Source organism: Anolis carolinensis, chromosome 4 (assembly GCF_035594765.1).
Source record: "Anolis carolinensis isolate JA03-04 chromosome 4, rAnoCar3.1.pri, whole genome shotgun sequence".
NCBI classification, from domain to species: domain Eukaryota; kingdom Metazoa; phylum Chordata; class Lepidosauria; order Squamata; family Dactyloidae; genus Anolis; species Anolis carolinensis.
Genome location: NC_085844.1, coordinates 130,725,886 through 130,744,942, shown reverse-complemented (window position 1 = coordinate 130,744,942; position 19,057 = coordinate 130,725,886). Strand labels below are relative to the sequence as shown.

General features: G+C 40.4%; 1 protein-coding gene across 1 annotated transcript; it reads left to right on the top strand.

Moving 5' to 3' along the window:
* The first annotated feature begins 3,324 nt into the window (after positions 1–3,324).
* Positions 3,325–17,449, top strand: tedc1 (tubulin epsilon and delta complex 1). Its single transcript, XM_008119649.3, has 8 exons — positions 3,325–3,530; positions 7,827–7,905; positions 9,102–9,304; positions 11,892–12,059; positions 12,483–12,581; positions 14,222–14,308; positions 14,759–14,962; positions 16,634–17,449. Exons 1-8 carry the CDS (start codon positions 3,381–3,383, stop codon positions 17,039–17,041), a joined length of 1,398 nt encoding a protein of 465 aa, XP_008117856.3. The 5' UTR covers positions 3,325–3,380; the 3' UTR covers positions 17,042–17,449.
* The last annotated feature ends 1,608 nt before the right edge of the window (positions 17,450–19,057 follow it).

Here is a 19,057-nt window from a genome sequence, read left to right as displayed (position 1 = left end):
ATTTATTGTTGAACCAAAAAAATGAACATTTATTACATACTGTTCAGTCGTTGTCATCACAAACCAGCATGACCAGATGAACTGTGAATCCTTTCAAGAATTTCTTGTTACTACCACTATTTCCATGTACTACAATCTATGGTACGTGCATTTATCAATCCTGCATGCTCTGGTGTTCTGTTCGGCGGGCATGCTTCCAAACAAAAACTTTGCTAGGTGTTACTTTTGGGGGAGGACTTATATTTAGCAATTCAGCAAAACCTCTACTAAGTCTTATTTTCAGGGGATGTCTTATTTTCGGGGAAACAGGGTATCAAAAGCCAATTTTCAGTTGGATTAATGCAAGATTCCATTATAAATCCTTTTTGGGCTTTGTTGGGTTTCAGTTACAGCATAGCACCTTTTGATGGCCAACCAGAGCTGTATTTGGCTTTATCGACTCTCTGCTTAGTATAGAGAAAATGTTCCTTAGCATTTTCTGTGAAGATGATACATCTGTCCTCTCACTCTGAAACCAACTGCAAGGCTGGAGACTGTCACACTTGCCATGGGATGGTAGACAACTAGTCACAGCAAGGGTAGAAAATATAAGGATAGATCAATTCATCTTAAGTGTGTTCTCTCCAGGCTTAGATAATCATATGGACATTCTGTAATATATGTGCACATAAGGGATTTTTAATCAACAGCAGTAATACGTCTTGTCCTATGAGGAGCGTCTTAAAGAGCTGGGCATGTTTAGCCTGCAGAAGAGAAGGTTCAGAGGAGAAATGAGAGCCATTTTTAAATATCTGAAAGGATGTCATAAGGAAGGAGCAGACTTGTTTTTTGCTTCCCAGGAGATAGGACTTAATGGGGCAACAGGTTCATATGACAGGAAAAGAGATTTTGTCTGAACATTAGGAAAAACTTCCTGATTGTAAAAGCTGTTCAGCAGTGGAACTCTCTGCCTCAAGCCCCTTCCACACAGCTGAATAAAATCCCACATTATCTGCTTTGAACTGTAATATAGGGCAGTGTGGACTCAGGTAACCCAGTTCAAAAGAGATATTGTGGTATTTTCTTACTTGATATTCTGGGTTATATGGCTGTGTGGAAGGGACGTCAGTGTGTAGTGGAGGCTCCTTTGGAGGCTTTCAAACAGAGGCTGGATAGCCATCTGTCAGGGGTGCTTTGATTATGCTTTTCCCGCATGGCAGGGGGTAGGACTAGATGGCCCACGTAGTCTCTTCCAACTCTGATTCTCAACAGGTTTGTTCTAGTAAATCTTGCCCATGTGATCTTGTCGAGATGGTGATATGGTGATATTTAATGGACAAAGACTTATATGTATTAATTAAAATGTTCATTCATTTGGAGATATCTAATTCCTTCATTAGGAGCAGAATCAAAAATTACATATTCCAAAACAACTGGAACTTTAATTGAATTCAACTGAATTGGAATTTCATTCCTTTTTGGTAAAACGGTTTGCTATTTTTGTACTGATAAAAAACTTAATGCAACCTTAGGTAAAGTAAAGGTTTCCCCTGACGTTAAGTCCAGTCATGTCCGACTCTGGGAGTTAGTGCTCATCTCCATTTCTAAGCCAAAAAGCCGGCGTTGTCCATAGAAACTTTCAAGGTCACGTGGCTGGCATGACTGCATGGAGCGCTGTTACCTTCCCGCTGGAGCAGTACCTATTGATCTACTCACATTTGCATGCTTTTGAACTGCTAGGTTGGCAGAAGCTGGAGCTAACAGCGGGCGCTCACTCCGCTCCCAGGATTCGAACTTGCGACCTTTCAGTCTGCAAGTTCAGCAGCTCAGGACTTTAACACACTGCGCCACCAGGGGCTCCAAATGCAACCTTATGCACTTGTAATAAGAAACACTCATCAACAGGACCCGTGTCTGGAAAATGGGGGCAATACACATACTTTCTGCAATTGATACCAGTAAATTCAATTGATACCAGTCAATGCAATCTGAGGCTTTGACATATAACAGGACCCTTCCACACAGTAATATAACCCAGAATATCAAAGCAGAAAATTCCACAATATCTGCTTTGAACTGGGTTATCTGAGTCCACACTGCTATATATTCCAGTTCAAAGCAGATAATGTGGAAATTTATTCAGCTGTGTGGAAGGGGCCAAAGTCTCTTCCATTAAAGGTCTTGCCGTAGTTTAAAATCTACAAATATAAACATTAAACAGAATGAAACAAATGATCTTAAATATCCATAAAGGGGCATTTGAGTGGGAGTCATTCAGGCCGGATTCACAAAGCCATGCGACCCAGTTTCTGAAGGCAGATTATCTGCTTGAACTGGATTATATGCCAGTGTAGATTGGGCCATTGTGTGTACCAGGGCACCTTCCAGACAGCCCTATATCCCAGAATATCAAGGCAGAAAATCCCACATTATCTGAGTGTGTATTTAGGTAACCCAGTTCAAAGCAGATATTCTGGGATTTTCTGCCTTGATAATCTGGGATATAGGGTCGTGTGGAAGGGCCCTATGTGATAAGGCTGCAAAACAAGTGGGTTGAAACCCATCCTTACAGCCTCTGCCTGGAGTCTATTGTGAAACAATGGAAAGGAAAACTCAAGATACTGAAAAATATTTTTAAAAGACGTTCAATGTGTTGTCGAAGGCTTTCATGGCCGGAATCACCGGGTTGCTGTGAGTTTTTTGGGCTGTATGGCCATGTTCCAAAAGCATTCTCTCCTGACGTTTCGCCTGCATTTATGTCAAACATCCTCAGAGGTTGTGAGGCCTATTAGAAACTAGGTGACGTTTATGTATCTGTGGAATGTCCAGGGTGGGAGAAAGAACTCTTGCCTGTTTGAGGCAAGTGTGAATGTTGCAATTGATCACTTTGATTAGCATTCACTAACCTTGTAGCTTCAAAGCTTGGATGCTTTCTGCCTGGGTGTATCCTTTGTTGGGAGGTGTTAGCAGGCTCTGATCGTTTCCTATCTGAAATTCCCCTGTCTTGTGAGTGTTGTTCTTTATTTACTGTCCTGATTTGAGAGTTTTTGAAATTGTGGTAGCCAGATTGTGCTCATGTTCATGGTTTTCTCCTTTCTGTTGAAATTGTCCACATGCTTGTGGATTTCAATGGCTTCTCTGTGTAGTCTGAAATGGTGGTTGTAGAGTGGTTCAGCATTTCTGTGTTCTCAAATAATAGGCTGTGTCCAGGTTGGTTCATCAAGGTGGCCAATTGCAACATGTTGCCTGTCTGTTTGCCTCTTTCTGAAGGGGCGCCAATCAGCCTCGCTTTCCCTGAGAGGCCTCTGATTAAAAGGAAGAGGAGGGCGGTGCTAGTGACGTCACCCCGCTCGGCGGCCCACCCCCGCGCCTGCGCAGTCGGGGCTGAAGTTGGGGTTTGAATGAAAGGCGCGAGGAGCGTTGCGATGGTGGCGCTGGGGCCTGGAGCTGCGTCCCTCCCGGCAGCCATCGCGGCACTGGGCCTGAGCCTTCCCGCCGCCCGCCTCTCTCCTGAGATCTTCCGCCTCGCCAAGTTCGACCGGCCTGAAGTGGTGGGTGCCCTAGGAGCGGTTGCTTTTCACAGGGCCCTTCTAGGGGACGTGGGGGCATTTTCACCAGGTTTTTGGCTGAGTCTTGGGCTATTTTAGGCCAAGGGAAAAGATTTTGGAAACTATAAGTCAACCAAGAAGTGACTTGCAAAATAGGAAATGACAGAAACCCCTCCCAGAGCGCCTAGTACCCTTCTACAGAGCCATATAATAATATAATTACTAATAATACAATATATTATATTTTACATGTAATATTGCTAATAATATTACAATATATTGATATACAGTAGAGTCTCACTTATCCAAGCTAAACGGCCCGGCAGAAGCTTGGATAAGCAAATACCTTGGATAATAAGGAGGGATTAAGGAAAAGCCTATTAAACATCAAATTAGGTTATGATTTTACAAATGAAGCACCAAAACTTCATGTTATACAACAAATTTGACAGAAAAAGTAGTTCAATACGCAGTAATGTTATGTTGCAATTACTGTATTTATGAATTTAGCACCAAAATATCACGATATATTGAAAATATTGACTACAAAAATGGCTTGGATTATCCAGAGGCTTGGATAAGCGAGGTTTGGATAAGTGAGATTACTGTAGTACAATATAGTTATTGCCAGTATTGTACTATGCTAATAATATAATATTGTCTGTAAATTTAATTTGTAAGCCGCTCTGAGTCCCCTTCGGGGTGAGAAGGGCGGCATATAAATGTAGCAAATAAATAAAATAAATAATAAATTTAAGACAGAATATCAAGGCAGACAATTCCACAATATCTGCTGTGAACTGGGTTATCAGAGTCCACACTGCCATATACAGTAGAGTCTCGCTTATCCAACATTAGCTTATCCAACGTTCTGGATTATCCAACGCAGTCTGCCTTTTAGTAGTTGATGTTTTTGTAGTCAATGTTTTCAATACATTGTGATGTTTTGGTACTAAATCTGTAAATACAGTAATTACTACGTAGCATTACTGCGTATTGAACTATTTTTTCTGTCAAATTTTTTGTTAAACATGTTTTTGTGCTTAATTTGTAAAATCATAAACTAATTTGATGTTTAATAGGCTTTTTCTTAATCCCTCCTTATTATTATTATTATTAACTGTATTTCTATACCGCTTTTCTCACCCCTGGGGGGACTCAAAGCGGTTTACATAATAAATGGCAAGGAGCCTCCAGTGGCCTAGGCGATAAAAGCCTTGTGACTTGAAGGTTGGGTTGCTGACCTGAAGGCTGCCAGGTTCGAATCCCACCCGAGGAGAGCGCGGATGAGCTCCCTCTATCAGCTCCAGCTCCATGCGGGGACATGAGAGAAGCCTCCCACAAGGATGGAAAAACATCTGGGCGTCCCCTGGGCAACGTCCTTGCAGACGGCCAATTCTCTCACTCCAGAAGCAACTCCGGTTGCTCCTGACACGAATAAAAAAATAAAAAATGGCAAAATTCAATGCCTTACACACATATATATATATATATATATATATCACATATTTAAATAAAAAAACATACAACTGTAGATTAAAACAATTAAAACTATAAAAACATCAAACATAGACATATGTATGAAACATATTACAGCAGTTAACATAGGTCCCTTCTCTTCCCCCACCACCATCTGCCATCTCCCTCTCCATAGAGTTTCAACCTATCTTTATATAGCCTCCCTACTCCCCTAGGGAGCAAGATGGCGGAGGCCCTCAATGGCTGAGACCCCCCACAGGCTTATCCAATGTTCTGCCGGCCTGTTTATGTTGGATAAGTGAGACTACTGTATTCCATTTCAAAGCAGTCATTGTGGGATTCCCTGCCTTGATATTTTACTTATTTATTCAAAACATTTATATTCCGGCCTTCTTACCCCGAAGGGGACTCAAGGCAGAGCACAACATATATGGCAAGCATTCCATCCCGGGACATAAAATAGTTATAAATATACACAAACATTAAAATCAGTTATATCTACTTTAAAATCAGCTATCTAAACCAACTCAGGACACCATGCTGGCGCTCGTCAGGGGAGTAGGTTTCCTATTGTTGCCTCATTGTACTGCCCCAAAAGCTTGGTCCCACAGCCAGGTCTTTACCATCTTTCTAAAGGACAGGAGGGAGGGGGCTGATGTAGTCTCCCCAGGGAGGGAGTTCCATAACCAGGGGGCAATCACTGAGAAAGCCCTTATTCTTGTCCCCGCCAGTCGTGATGGTGGCGGGACTGAGAGCAGAGCCTCCCCGGAAGATCTTGTTCTCCATGGTGGTTCATAGAGGGAGATGCGTTCGGACAGGTAAACTGGGCTGGGGCCGTTTAGGGCTTTATAGGCCAAAGCCAGCATTTTGAATTGTGCTCAGTCGCTAACTGACAGCCAGTGGAGCTGATGCAACATGGGAGTTGTCTGCTCCCTGTACATCACCCCAGTCATTAACCTGGCTTCCTCTCGTTGGACTATTTGAAGCTTCTGAACAGTCTTCAAAGGTAACCCCAGGTAGAGCACATTGCAGTAGTCTATTCTAGATGTAACAGTGTGGAAGGGCCCACAGAACATTTGGAGGCAAAACTTTCTGGGGTTCTTTTTGTGTATAGTGGGAGTTGCAACCCCCCAAGATCTAGGGGGCTAGTGTGCCCCCCTACCCTCCAACTGTTGCTCATTCAAATATATTGTTAATCAGGGATTCTTATATTTTTTAAGCTGAGGACCAGTTGACTGTTGGATGATAATAATACTAAAACTTTACTTATACCCTGTCACCATCTCCCAAAGGTACTTGGGGCAGCTTACAAAGCACTCAAAGGTGCAACACACAAAATACAAAAATTGCAGAAACAGTAACATAAACAATAATGACCAACATAAATATTTCACTTCACAAAAACCCCTGATTAAAATCAGTAAAATACAGCAATAGCTGCAGATATAAAACAATAGTCAATTTCAGTCATGTAAAGTGCTTGGTGAAATCTATGGGTCCTCACATATATTCATTAAGGCATAATGGTCGAAGGCTTGTCGAAACAACCATGTCTTCAGTTCACAATCCCTCAGTGGGGCAGACTGGGGGGAAAATGAATGAATTTCTATTCACACTGCACATATCTTGTAGTGCAAAACACCATGAAAAGAAAACAATATTTAAAATAAACAATTTAAACCAACATAAACTTAGCAGTATTTTAATGGGAAGTGTGGGCCTGCTTTTGACTGGTGAGACAGTCATGCTAATTAGACTGTTTCATCAGCCCTAAGGCGTTTCAGACTTAGGGCAACCCTAATTCCAAAGTTTAGGGCAGGTGGCATGTAAATCACCTTGGAGGGCTGCATCCAGCCCGTGGACCTTAGTTTGGGGGGTCCTGCTGTAGAGCAGGGGTGGGCAACTGGACATCTATGGCCATTTCAAAACAAAATGCATCCCATGCTCTCTTGGAACTATGAAGGTTATTTTCACCATGTTCTAAAGCACTATTTCTTAAACTGTGGATCCCGATCTTAATATGATTAATGTGTTGTCGAAGCCCAGAAAACTCACAGCAACCCATTAATAGGATCACTTTAGCAGCTCAATGTTGAGGTCACAAAAATATTTGCAACTGTGAAAGGTTTCTGAATACCACCTAAATATTTACATAAATCAGTTAGCAATGATGTGCAATTTTTACAGTGGACTCTGCTTAAGATGCTTCAGCTGGACTCCACAAAAAGAAAATCAGCCTATTTAGCAAGGCTTGCAAATGCTGGTTTGTTATCAGTAAATGTTTGATTTTTATACCTATTTTGTATACCTGGGGTCACATAAAAATTCTCAGGTGGGGAAAGGTTTAAGAAGCCCTGTTCAAAGGTCTCCCCTTGTTGTTGCCTTTGTGCCACACTTTGCCCTGCCCTCTTCTAGAGCCATCAGAGATGTGGATCTACTTCTATAAACTGTAATTCTACATAGAAGTTCCACTGAACTAAGTAGAACTTTCTGAGTAAATGTGGACTTGAGTGTGAAATTCCATAATTTCCGCCGTTTTTCTCTTTTGTCATGACACAAACTTGGCAACCACAGTGTCTGAAGACAGTGCTTTGCTTTCAAAGCAGCAGTTGCTAACTTCATCCCGTTATCTGTATTGAATGCCATGTGATTCATTTCCAAGAGTCAGAAATAAGTCAGAATATATGTTCTGATTTCTTTGAAAATCTTTTTCTTTCTTCAGAATTGTTAAAAGAAGAATTGAACTATCTCTGAGAATATGATACATAGTAAAGTTATGATAATATAACATTTTCTGAGTGCTGTTACTTTTCTTAACAGAGTGTCTCTTTTTGGAAACTACTGTACACTCTGCTGAAGCAGATCCACAATGGAGGACAAATGGAATCTCCTGATATAGGTTGTATAGCATATATCCTTTTGGACAACATCATTGATACTTATACATGCACATACAGATATAGTATCTTTATTTGTTTATTTAATATTTCTAGGGAAGTTCAGAGAAAGATAGGAAAGCAATAAAGTCCGGAAAAACCCGAATAAAAAGCACAGTTAATAAAGGGAACCCTTTACAAAATTACAAAAATTTCTTGGAAGTCTTGGAAAGTCAGGATACCCTTGCATGGATAAGCCACCTAGTTAATCAGTCAGGGAAGCTGGAATTCCATAGTGTTTCAAAAAGATGGACCTGGTTTGAAATCGTTATATCACTGAACCTTAGCCTCAGTTATTTGTAAGATGGCATCCCCTCAACATACTGTTCTTGCTGATGACTGAGAATAAAAGATTTTGTGTACTGTATAGTCAAACCCTATGCTCCACCCTTTCAAATAGAAAGAGTTTCATTCACGGATGGTTCTTGATTGCAGAGATACACCAATTTCAAATCATTTCCATCTTTTCGAAACACCCTGTACTTCCACTGCACTGCTCAGAGTTCTGTTTGCATTGCCTGCCGGGTTCAGCAAAGACTATGTTATCAGAGACTTCCATGTTCTATGTGTACTTAGGATTTGGTTCTTGAACCACGTCTGGCTAGTCAACTAGGTCTTGCTAACATGTTCCTGATATAATATGAACTGCTGACTTGAAGGCTGGGTTGCTGATCTGAAGATTGGCGGTTCAAATCCATGAGATGGAGTGAGCTCCCATCTGTCAGTTCTAACTTGCAGGGACATGAGAAAAACCTCCCAGCAACATATCCGCGTGTCCTTTGGGCAACGTCTCTCTAGACAGCCAATTCTCACACCAGAAGCAACTTACAGTATGTTTTCAAGTCGCTTCTGACACGATTAAAAAAATGATTGTTTTATGATTCAACTCAGGATGAAAATAAATGAATTAAACAAAGCAGTACATAACAGTTTTAGGCCCGGGTATATTCAAATATAATTTCATTGAATGCAATTCCTTGATGTATTTTCAGCTATATGCCTTACTCATGGGACACAAAATGACATGCAGTACACAAGTCCAGCTAGTGACCTCTACTGTGTTACATGGAAAATTTCTTCCATTTGATTTATTTTATTTATTATAAGGTGTTTGGAATTACTTTGGAAAGTAATTATGCCTGCCTTATTTTCTACTTAGGCACCCAAGTCAAATTTGTCAAATATGTAGTCTTGGGCCATGGCTACAGAAGGCTGAAATTTTACCAGCTTCCTTCTGATGGGTCACTGGGGAGCAAGGAGCTGCTGCTGGTTTTTTCCTGGCTTCTCTGCCGTGTGAGCCTAGTGAAACAGTCACTGGCACTAAGTAGATTGAAACTTTGCGACGAAACAGTTGTTTGCATAGTAAGTTTTTCAATACTTTTCAAATATCTTTTTGCCAGCGGCTAGATGTTGAGGTAAGCAGCAGTTGCTGATGCTTTTCTTCTTCAGTTTGGCGTAGGTGACAGTGAAGGTAAAAAGAAGGAGCTGCTTCATAGTTACATTCCCAATATGTTTGACGAAACTCCTTAATTTGCTACAAGTAGTTTAGGGCACAACCTAAACCTGTTTGGGACTCCCAGAAATTTTAGCTAGTGTGTCCAATGGTCAGGATTTCTGACAGCTGAAGGCCAAAACACTTGGACGACCACAGGTTGTCCAGGACTGGTTTAGGGGCTAATTATATATTGCAGTCCAATTTAAGTGTTTAAACAGCCTAAAAATGAAGAAGATATAGGAATACATGCTCTGCTTCCATTTTTCATATCTCCAAGTTGGCTGTTGTAAATGATAAATAATTATAGCCATATTTGGAGTTAAAGCACTCCCTGTGATTGGGAATTTTGTAAAGTTGATTTCAGTCACATGGAGCACTGTAATTGGACTCAGCCAAAGGCAATTCGTTCTCCTTTTCAAACATTCCTTGTCAAGTTAAGTTCAAAGTATGCAACTGTGTCTTGCCATGGATTAAGCTGTTCCAATGCATTAATAGGGCTAGCCTGCTGAGTGAGCTCTACTGAAGTGAGCTGAAATGGGAATGTTGTCTCAAGTTGTTTTTATCAAGAAGTAATTAATGTTCCAGTTTCTTTTAAATATAGACAACCATAGTTGTCCACAATTGTTCTATCTCTTTTTGGATTCTTAATAATATTACTGATCTTTTCTGCCTATTGCAATCCCTGCTGTGATTTTGAGGAATGGCTGCAGCAATAAAGCTAATTGGTTATGTTGTTCGTCTCCTTCTTTTCCTGTATATCATAGACCAGTGTTTGTTGAACTCTGCTCCTCCAGATGTTTTGGACTTTGGATCCCACAGTTCCTAACAGCTAGTAAGCTGGCAGGGATTTCTGGGAACTGAAGTCCAACAAAACATCTGTAGGAGCAGAGCTAGAGAAACACTGTCTTAGACAATCATAGTTTGGTTAGGGCATGAAACAAAATAGTCAGAACAACACAGAAGAGTAATAATTGTGAAAAATAGTTGCTGAGAACTAATATTAGAAGAACAAACTTTATTTGGATTCTTAATGTAACATCCTGCCTAAAACTTGCTAGGGTTTTATTAATTTTATATTTGCAGATAAGTTTTTACAGAACAATGAAAGCATACATCACATTAAAATAACAACTAACTGAATCAGATTGTTTACCATGAAAGCAGTGGGAAATCAAAATATGAAATAGAATCATAGAATCCAATCCAACCCTTGCCATATAGAAAATCTTCTGCTTAAAAACATCCAGGAAAGAAGATTTTTCCACAGTCTGAAGCAGCATATTCAAATGCCGAACAGTTCTTGCCATCAGAAAGTTCTTTCTAATGGTTAGAATTTTTCTTCCTGAAATTTGAATCCATTACCATGTTCTAACCTTCAGAATAGCAGGACACAAGCTTGCCCCCTTCTAAATGTGTCATTCTTTCAAATATTTAAACATGGCTATCATATCTCATCCTTCTTTCCTCCAAACTAAACTTACCAAGCTCAGACCTTTGATTATTTTGGTCACCATTCTCTGGACATGTTCCAGCTTGTCAGTACCCTTCTGAATTGTGGGGCCCAGAACTGGACACAGTATTCCAGGGAAAGTCTGAGCAAAGCAGAACACACTGGGACTATGAGTTCCCTCAATCTACACTATACAACCATTGGTAAGAATTCTTTGGGTTCAGCCAGCCAACTGATTGGGGTTCACCGGTGATAGTGAGTGTAAGACAAACATACTCCACCACAAGTGATTGCTTATGATGAGTATCTAGATTGAGGGAAATGACAGTACCACTCTTTTATGTTTTGATCAGATCTTACCTGGAATATAGCATCTAGTTCTGGGCATCATAATTCAAGAAGGATATTCACAAGATCGAATATGTTGGGGGGGGGGGGGGGGCAACCAAAATGGCCAAAGGTCTGGGAACCATGCGCTATGAGGAGCAGCTTAAAGAGCTGATCATTATTACACTGTAGAAGAGAAGGCAAGAAAGTGGCTTGATATGTTTTAAGTATTTGAAAGGATGTCCTATTGAAGAGGGGACAAACTTCTTTTCTGCTGCTCTAGAAACTGGAACAATGGATTCTAACTACAGGAATAGGGATTCCACCCAAACATTAGGAAGAACATCTTGATGGTAAAATCTGTAAAAAAAATAATAATGGAATATGCTGCCTCAGAGTATGGTGGAGTTTTCGTTTGGGGATAGATACAGAGTGAATAACTATCAGGACTACTTTGATTGGTGTTTCTGCATGGCAGAAAGTTGGACTGGATAGCCATTGTAGTCTTTTCTAAATGAGTGATTCTGTGATTCTAGGAAAGTTTTTTAAATGCTCAAAAATGATGTGATTTTACTGGTATGAGAAAGGTGAGTGTGCGTACGAGTCACATATTCTGAAGATATATTTCATAAGGGCAAACACTTTTAAAATATTCTGTTACTGTCTCCTAATTTTAGTGTGATACTACTGTGAAAAATATTCAGATTGAGAGAAACCTAGATGAAACCGTTCATGTGAAAGGCCACAGAGATATTCGATACTTGCAATGGTTAAATGGTCAACTGGAGTTCCAATGGCGAAACTGTCATATTGAACAACAAGAGCAATGCAAGCTCCTGCATAAGGTAATTTTCAAGATTTTATATGTGTAAAATACACATTGTATCTCTTACTGGTTTTACAAAGAGTTTGAAGTGAACTTCCACCCATGTAAGACTTGCACATCACTTCTTCCCTTACCGGCCCTGATGCTGGACTCTTCTCCTTTAGCAGATGGCCAGGTTTTGATTGTTGGGGGTTAAGGTTCCACTTGATTCCCAACAACCAAAACCTAGCTTGTGACTAAACCATAGTATGTGATGATCTCAGTATTCCTGTAATAACTGATGATCAAGGATGGTTTTATTGTAGGCCCTAGAAATGTTGCTGGCTTCCACCTCCTTGTTAAAAACTTACTAATCTCAAGCATCAATTGAAAGATAAAAGTTTTGGTAAGGTGTCAGTTGATATATGGGTGTATCATTCTAACCCATATCTTTCTGTTCCAGATACATTCATATACATTTGGCCCTCATGCTAACCCCACCATTGGCCATTTTTCAACCACAGAAGTAGATGTTGTGAAAAAACCTGAGAGTTGCAAACAGGTAATTTTCTGCTGACATTATGCTGTGTTTGAAATTTGGTGTTAAATTTATGTGACTGAATTTAAAAACTGGTTTTTTTCACATAATTTCCAGCCCTCAAACCACGATTTACCTGAAATGGGAGACTTGGTAACTTAATGGATCCACAAGTGATATTGCTGGTCCTTTGATGTACTGGACCTTGAAAAGGCCACCAGATATGACTGCATTGTTGCTCCTAATTGCTAGTCTTTTACGTGTATAATTGCTAGCTTTGTGTGTCATTTTATTCCTCTACTCGCTGCTTCTACATTTCTTTATATTCCCTTTTTATTAATTCTGTTATTATGTTTAAACCTTGTTGTCAGATTTTGGGCAAATTTCTGACTTCAGAACTTACTTTATGGGTCCAACCACTTATTTGCTGCAAAAAGAACAGCAAACAATGGGTTGGTTCTGAATAGTTATACTTGAATAGACTTACTGAAGCCAGTAGATACACATGAAGTGTCATTAAGTTTATATCTCATCCATAGAAAACAAATAGAATATTTTAAATGAAAGGACTTTGTGATTATGTTTTCACATTGATTTGTCAGTTAAGTAATAAGCTGTTTCAGATATTGTGAGAATAGGAACAACTCTCTTCCCTTTGATGATATCAGTCATTGTGCTTGTTTTTCATCAAGGGATACCTTTTTTCTGTGTCAGGAGTGACTTGAGAAACTGCAAGTCGCTTCTGGAGTGAGAGAATTGTCCGTCTGCAGGGACGTTGCCCAGGGGCCGCCCGGATGTTTTGATGTTTTACCATCCTTGTGGAAGACTTCTCTCATGTCCCTACATGGAGCTGGAGCTGATAGAGGGAGCTCATCTGCGCTCTCCCCGGGTGGGATTCGAACCTGGCAGCTTGCAGATCAGCAGCCCAACCTTCAAGACACAAGGCTTTAACCCACTACTCCACCGGGGGCTCCTAAAATTTATCAAGCCAAAGATATTTGTTCAATTTCTGTGAACCAAGAAACAATGTCCATAGTCAAATTTCTGAAGGCACTACCTTCAGCACAAGTGGTTCCCTTCTAGTATTCTCCCTTTTCCTGGGCTTTGTCCTTCAACAGGAATCATAGAGTCATCGAAGAAACCACAAGGGCCATCCAGTCTAACCTGGTATGCAAGAACACAGAATCAAAGCAGCCCTGACAGATGGCTATCCAGCCTCTGATTATAAACCTCCAGAGGGCATGGTTTCCAAACCTTTGATCATGTTGGTTGCCCTTCTCTGGACACCTTCCAGCTTGTCAATATTCTTCTTGATTTTTTGTGTCCAAAACAACATTGTGTTCCAGATGAGGTCAAAAGATAGAGTGGGACTTTGTCGTTCTTCAGTCTAGACACTATACTATTGATACAGCCTAGAATCCATTGGCCTTTCTAGCTGCTGCCTCACACGGTTGCCTCATGTGTAGCTTATGGTCTACCAAGACTCCTAGATAGCTTTCACATGTGCTGTTTCTCAAATAGAAATTGATCACAATCTTATCTAATGAACCTAGAATACAAAACATAAATTGTTTGGAGTGTTATGTAAGCAGTAGAAGAGAAATTACAAGTATTTCTATGAATAATTAATTAAGTAAGTACAGTGTTGTTTCCGCCTCTCCCAGTTGTTGCATTTGATAGAATCTGAAAGTTCTCGACTGGAAGCCTTTCTCAAATGGAAGTCTATGGAACCCCTGTATTGGCGTTGGATGGTATGATTTAATTTATACTTGGGATGCAGTTCTTACGTATTTCATTACATTTTGCAAACATTGCAAAGATTTTGTGGGTTCAAAAAAAGACATGAATTAATTATATGAATAACAAATCTGTTATTTTATGCTAAACAAGCAATGTGCAGTGGATCCCAGGAAAGGTTTTGGTTTGGCATATGTAAACTGTATTTATTTCATATCTAGATTAGATCAGTTATTCTAAAATTGTGGTAATTGTTATGCCCACTTGCATAGTACTACTTGAGGGACATTAAGATACATTCCAGTACTATTGTACTATTATAAAATAGATTGGATGTAAAGTTAATTAATGTATTTCATTATCTTAATGTTTTTAGGAGGAATGTGAGGACAAGTATCTGTCTAATTATGGGAGATTGTTATAGAAAAGTAAGCTGTGGGTTTTTTCCCCCTTCTATCAAACAGGAAACTGTTTTAGATCCTGATACAAAAGAGGCAAAAACTCAAGATGTTTGTAACAAGAATCCTCTTTTGCTAAGTTCAGATCTGTGTTACTCGGACCTTAGCAGAACTATTGAAGAACTTGACAGGTGCAGGACTGACCTGGTGACTTTATGTGAGGAGCTACATAAGCTTGTAATGTTCAAGAAACTTAACAGCACTGGCACGGTAACAAGTTAATTGAAAAATCTTTTGGAAATCTAACTTGAAAGAATTAACCGTTCTAACATGAATAGTTTGTTTATGATTATTGCTTCACATTTATTTTCACCCTCCTTTTATATAGAAAGGGCCCTCCATGTGCCATTGAAATTCAGATCCCTGCAGTCCTAACCAATTTATTAATTACTGAGTTTATTTCTCGTCCTCACCCCCGAAGGAGACTCAGGGCGACTCATAAAATCAATGCATCCAATGTTTTAATTGTATTAAATTAACTATACTGAAGGTGAGGGTTTTCCCCTGACATTAAGTCTAATCGTGTCTAACATTGGGAGTTGGTGCTAATCTTCATTTCTAAGCCGAAGAGCCGGCATTGTCCGTAGACGCCTCCAAGGTCATGTGGCCGGCATCACTGCATGGAGCGACATTACCTTCCCGCTGGAGCAGTACCTATTGATGTACTCACATTGGCATGTTTTCAAACTTCTAGGTTGGCAGAGGCTGGGGCTAAGAGCGGGAGCTCACCCCACTCCCCTGTCAGCAATTTGAATTGCTGACAGCAACTCAGCGGTTTAACCTGCTGCACCATTGAGAGCTTCATTAATTATATTAAAAGTGAATTTATTTTGCAAGTGCTAATCCTTTAGACAAAATGACACCATACAGAAAAAGGAATTATCAGGATCCTAATGGAATCCTAACATTTATAGATTTTCTTTTAAAAAAGCATTTGGCAGGGAAAAAATAAAGCATCAACCTCCCTAATAATGACTAACCATGTTACTTAGCCTCAAAAAGCTGAATATTGGTGGTGCTGGGTGTGTGTGTGAAAGTGTTAGGAATCTTTCTGAAGGGTGAGGATGCCTTGTAACCATGTTCAGCAACTTCTCTCTTGAATCATAGAGTTGAAAGAGATCACAATGGCCATTCAGTACAAGCCCCTGCCATGCAGGAAGCCCACAGTCAAAGCATTCCCAACAGGTGGCCATCCAGTTTCTGTTTAAAAACCTCCAGAGAAGGAGATTGCACAACACACTTCAAGGTAGTGTATTCCACTGCCAAGCAGCTCTTGCCGTCAGGGAGTTCTTTTTAATGCCTGTTTTCCTGCGGTGTTAATCCATTGCTCCATGCCCTAGTCTCTAGAGCAGCAGAAAACAAGCTTCCTCCATCTTCATTATGACATCCTTTGAAATATTTAAACATGGCTATCATGTCACCTCTCTTCAAGCTAAACATACCCAGCTCCCTGAGCCACTTCTCAGAGCACTGATCTCAGACCTTAGACCATTTTGTTTGCTTTCCTATTAACACATTCCAGCTTGTCAACATTCTTCTTGAATTGCAGTATCCAGAATTGTACATAGTATTCTAGGTGAAGTCTAACCAAAGCAGAATCTGAAAATCACATCACCTTTTTTCAGTTGCTGCATCACAGCTGGTGGCCTACCGAGACTCCCACATCCCTTTTTTAAACAGAATGGATAGCTCTTAAACGGTTTTCCCACCGAGAACATCATTTTATTGCCAGATATTAAGAAGACGGCATTTAATCTGAACATCAAGCCTGTTAGAAGTGTGTTCCTGTATGGCATGGGGTTGGACTGGATAGCCCCTTGTGGATACTCCAACTCTGTGATTCTGTGTCACAAAGCATAACTGTCACTTTCTTCTTTATAGGTCAGAGCAGGAGAACAAGGACAGCTAAGAGAAGGGGAGTTCAGCAGGACTACTAAAAAAATAGAAGCAGCTGTGGCCTTGAAACTGTCAGATTTCCAATGCCATAGTCATGCTTACAGAATCAAGAAAATACATGGCCCATACAGACTTGTATTTAAAGGAAAATCTTCAAAGGCCCACAAAAAGGATTCCTTCAAATCAATACCACCCAACAAAGCCATTACAGTAGAAATCACTGCAGAGGATGTGATAAGTAATCTCAAGAGGCAAGAAGCAAGGATGAAGGCAGAGCTGAAAGGACGACAGGAAGAAAGCAGGAAAAGGCTTCATGAAGCTGCAAAGGGGTTTAGTCAAATGCTTGTCATTCCACCCATGAGGAAACAAAAAGCAAGAGATGCAAAGTGTTGAATTGGCAGTGTGAGACACTAGAGCGCTCTGGTTGAGAATCAATACATGTTCCTAAATTGCAAAAGCCAGGATTCCATAGGATGAAACCAGGACATTTAAAAGTGGAATCATAATGCTACATCTGTTGTAAAACAACCCTCAAAGTGGATAAAGGTACTTTTTGATTTCCTCTGCTGCAGGTTAAATGATTGAAATCCAGAGAAACCAGCTACTTTATTTTTATTTATTTTTTTGCATGACCTGAAATCTTTGCAGGAAAGTTGAAATACTGTTAATATGGGGTGAACAAAAAGTCATGAAGTGGATTCAATATTTAATAACTCCTTTATTTTTGTTTTTAATGTACAGTTTTATAGCATCATTTACAGTATATATAGGAAATAAATTTACAATACATGTGAAAAATCATCTCCTAATTGGCCTCAATTTCTGCTTTGGACAAACATGCCCTTTCTAAAACATTTTCCATGACATCTCTTAAGGTGCTTCAGGTTTCAGAGCTCTGGTTTTGGCCCAAATGCTGTTCTTCAACTGTTGGAGTGTCTAAGGTTGGTTAACATAAACTTTTTCTTTGAGATAGCCCCATAGGAAGAAATCGGGAGCCATTAGATCTGGAGAATGCGAAGGCAGGTTGTGTTGTGACTGTGGGAAATTGGTGGTGCTTGGAGATAGCTGCTCCTCAAAAAAGGTGTTATGTGGCATCTCACAAGCAGCCATTCTATCCCCAGTGCTTTTTAACATTTACTTGAAACTGCTAAGAGAGATCATCTGGAGGCATAGGGCAGGATGCTATCAGTATGTTGATGACACCAAAATGAATTTCTCCATACCTTCAAAAACAACTTTAGCAAAGGGTAGTGTATCTCTTCTGAATGAATGACTGGAGGAAGTAATGAGCTGGATAAAGAAAAACAAATTGAAACTGAATCTAGATAAGACAGAGGTGCTTATCATTAAGGTTCCTAACTTGAGGATGGGGATGTATCAATCAGTTCTGAACGGGGTTACACCTCCCCTGAAAGACACATCTTGGAAGTTCTGGATCCATCTCTCCAAATATCAGCCCAGGTAACTGCAACAGTCAGGGGTGCTTACTACCAGATTTGACTGATACGATACCTGTGTTTTGGGAACCAGCCTTGAGATCCAGCATGTACAATTATATCAGTAGATGGTTCAACAGGAGCTCTGTGAACAGGCAGGTGTTTTGCATTGGTATTTAGCAGGGGAGCTTTAACAGGGAGGGTGTAGTTAGTTTCATTGTTTATTTAAGACTACTGAATATGGCTGAGGAGCTGCTGCAATCACCTGCCACACCTGTGGTGCATTTCTGTACTTGCAGCAAGGCCAAGCTGGTGGCCCTGTTGAAAGGAAAGATCCACCAACCTGAGCCTGTTTCTACTCTTCAGCATTAGGAAGCATGTGGTTTCCTTGGATTGATTGGAGCAGACAGCCTAGAGATTAGGAACACACAAGGGATGTCCCTGAGGAAGAAACAATCTCCAAACAGGAGGTAGATATTTGGGGAATGTGACAGTCATACACAAAAAGGTTAGGGATGGTGCTGCGAGTATGAAGCTACAAAATTGTTTCAACATTCTCTTATCAGTGATGACAAGAACAGCAATAAGAGCAATAATGTCAGTCCTCAGGGAGAGCATGGTTACCTTGGAAGACGCTGCACATAGAATGACCCCTGGCAATCTTAAGAAGAGACGTGGTAGGAGACTCCTAGTGAGGGGAACAGAAGCAGTGCCTCCTGAGACAGAATGACTCAAGTGGTGAGCTGTCACCCTGGAGCAAAAATCTGATGTAACAGTGAAGCTTAAAGGACTTATCAAACCCAATTACTGTTACGCCTTCCTTTTGGTGCACATCGGAACCAATGAGACTGTAAAGCTTATCTTTCAATATAACGCAAGAAATGATCAGGCTTTGGGAAGGAAGCTGAGGCACCTTCATGCACAGGTTGTCATTTTGTTCCTCCCACTTGAATGGCACAGCCAAGAATTGAGA

Excerpts from the sequence above, each read along its gene's own strand:
- tedc1 (XM_008119649.3), top strand. The coding sequence starts at position 3,381 with ATGAAAGGCGCGAGGAGCGTTGCGATGGTGGCGCTGGGGCCTGGAGCT. Across the intron at positions 3,531-7,826 it reads AGTTCGACCGGCCTGAAGTG|AGTGTCTCTTTTTGGAAACT; the intron begins GTGGGTGCCCTA and ends TTTTCTTAACAG. Across the intron at positions 7,906-9,101 it reads AATGGAATCTCCTGATATAG|GCACCCAAGTCAAATTTGTC; the intron begins GTTGTATAGCAT and ends TTTTCTACTTAG.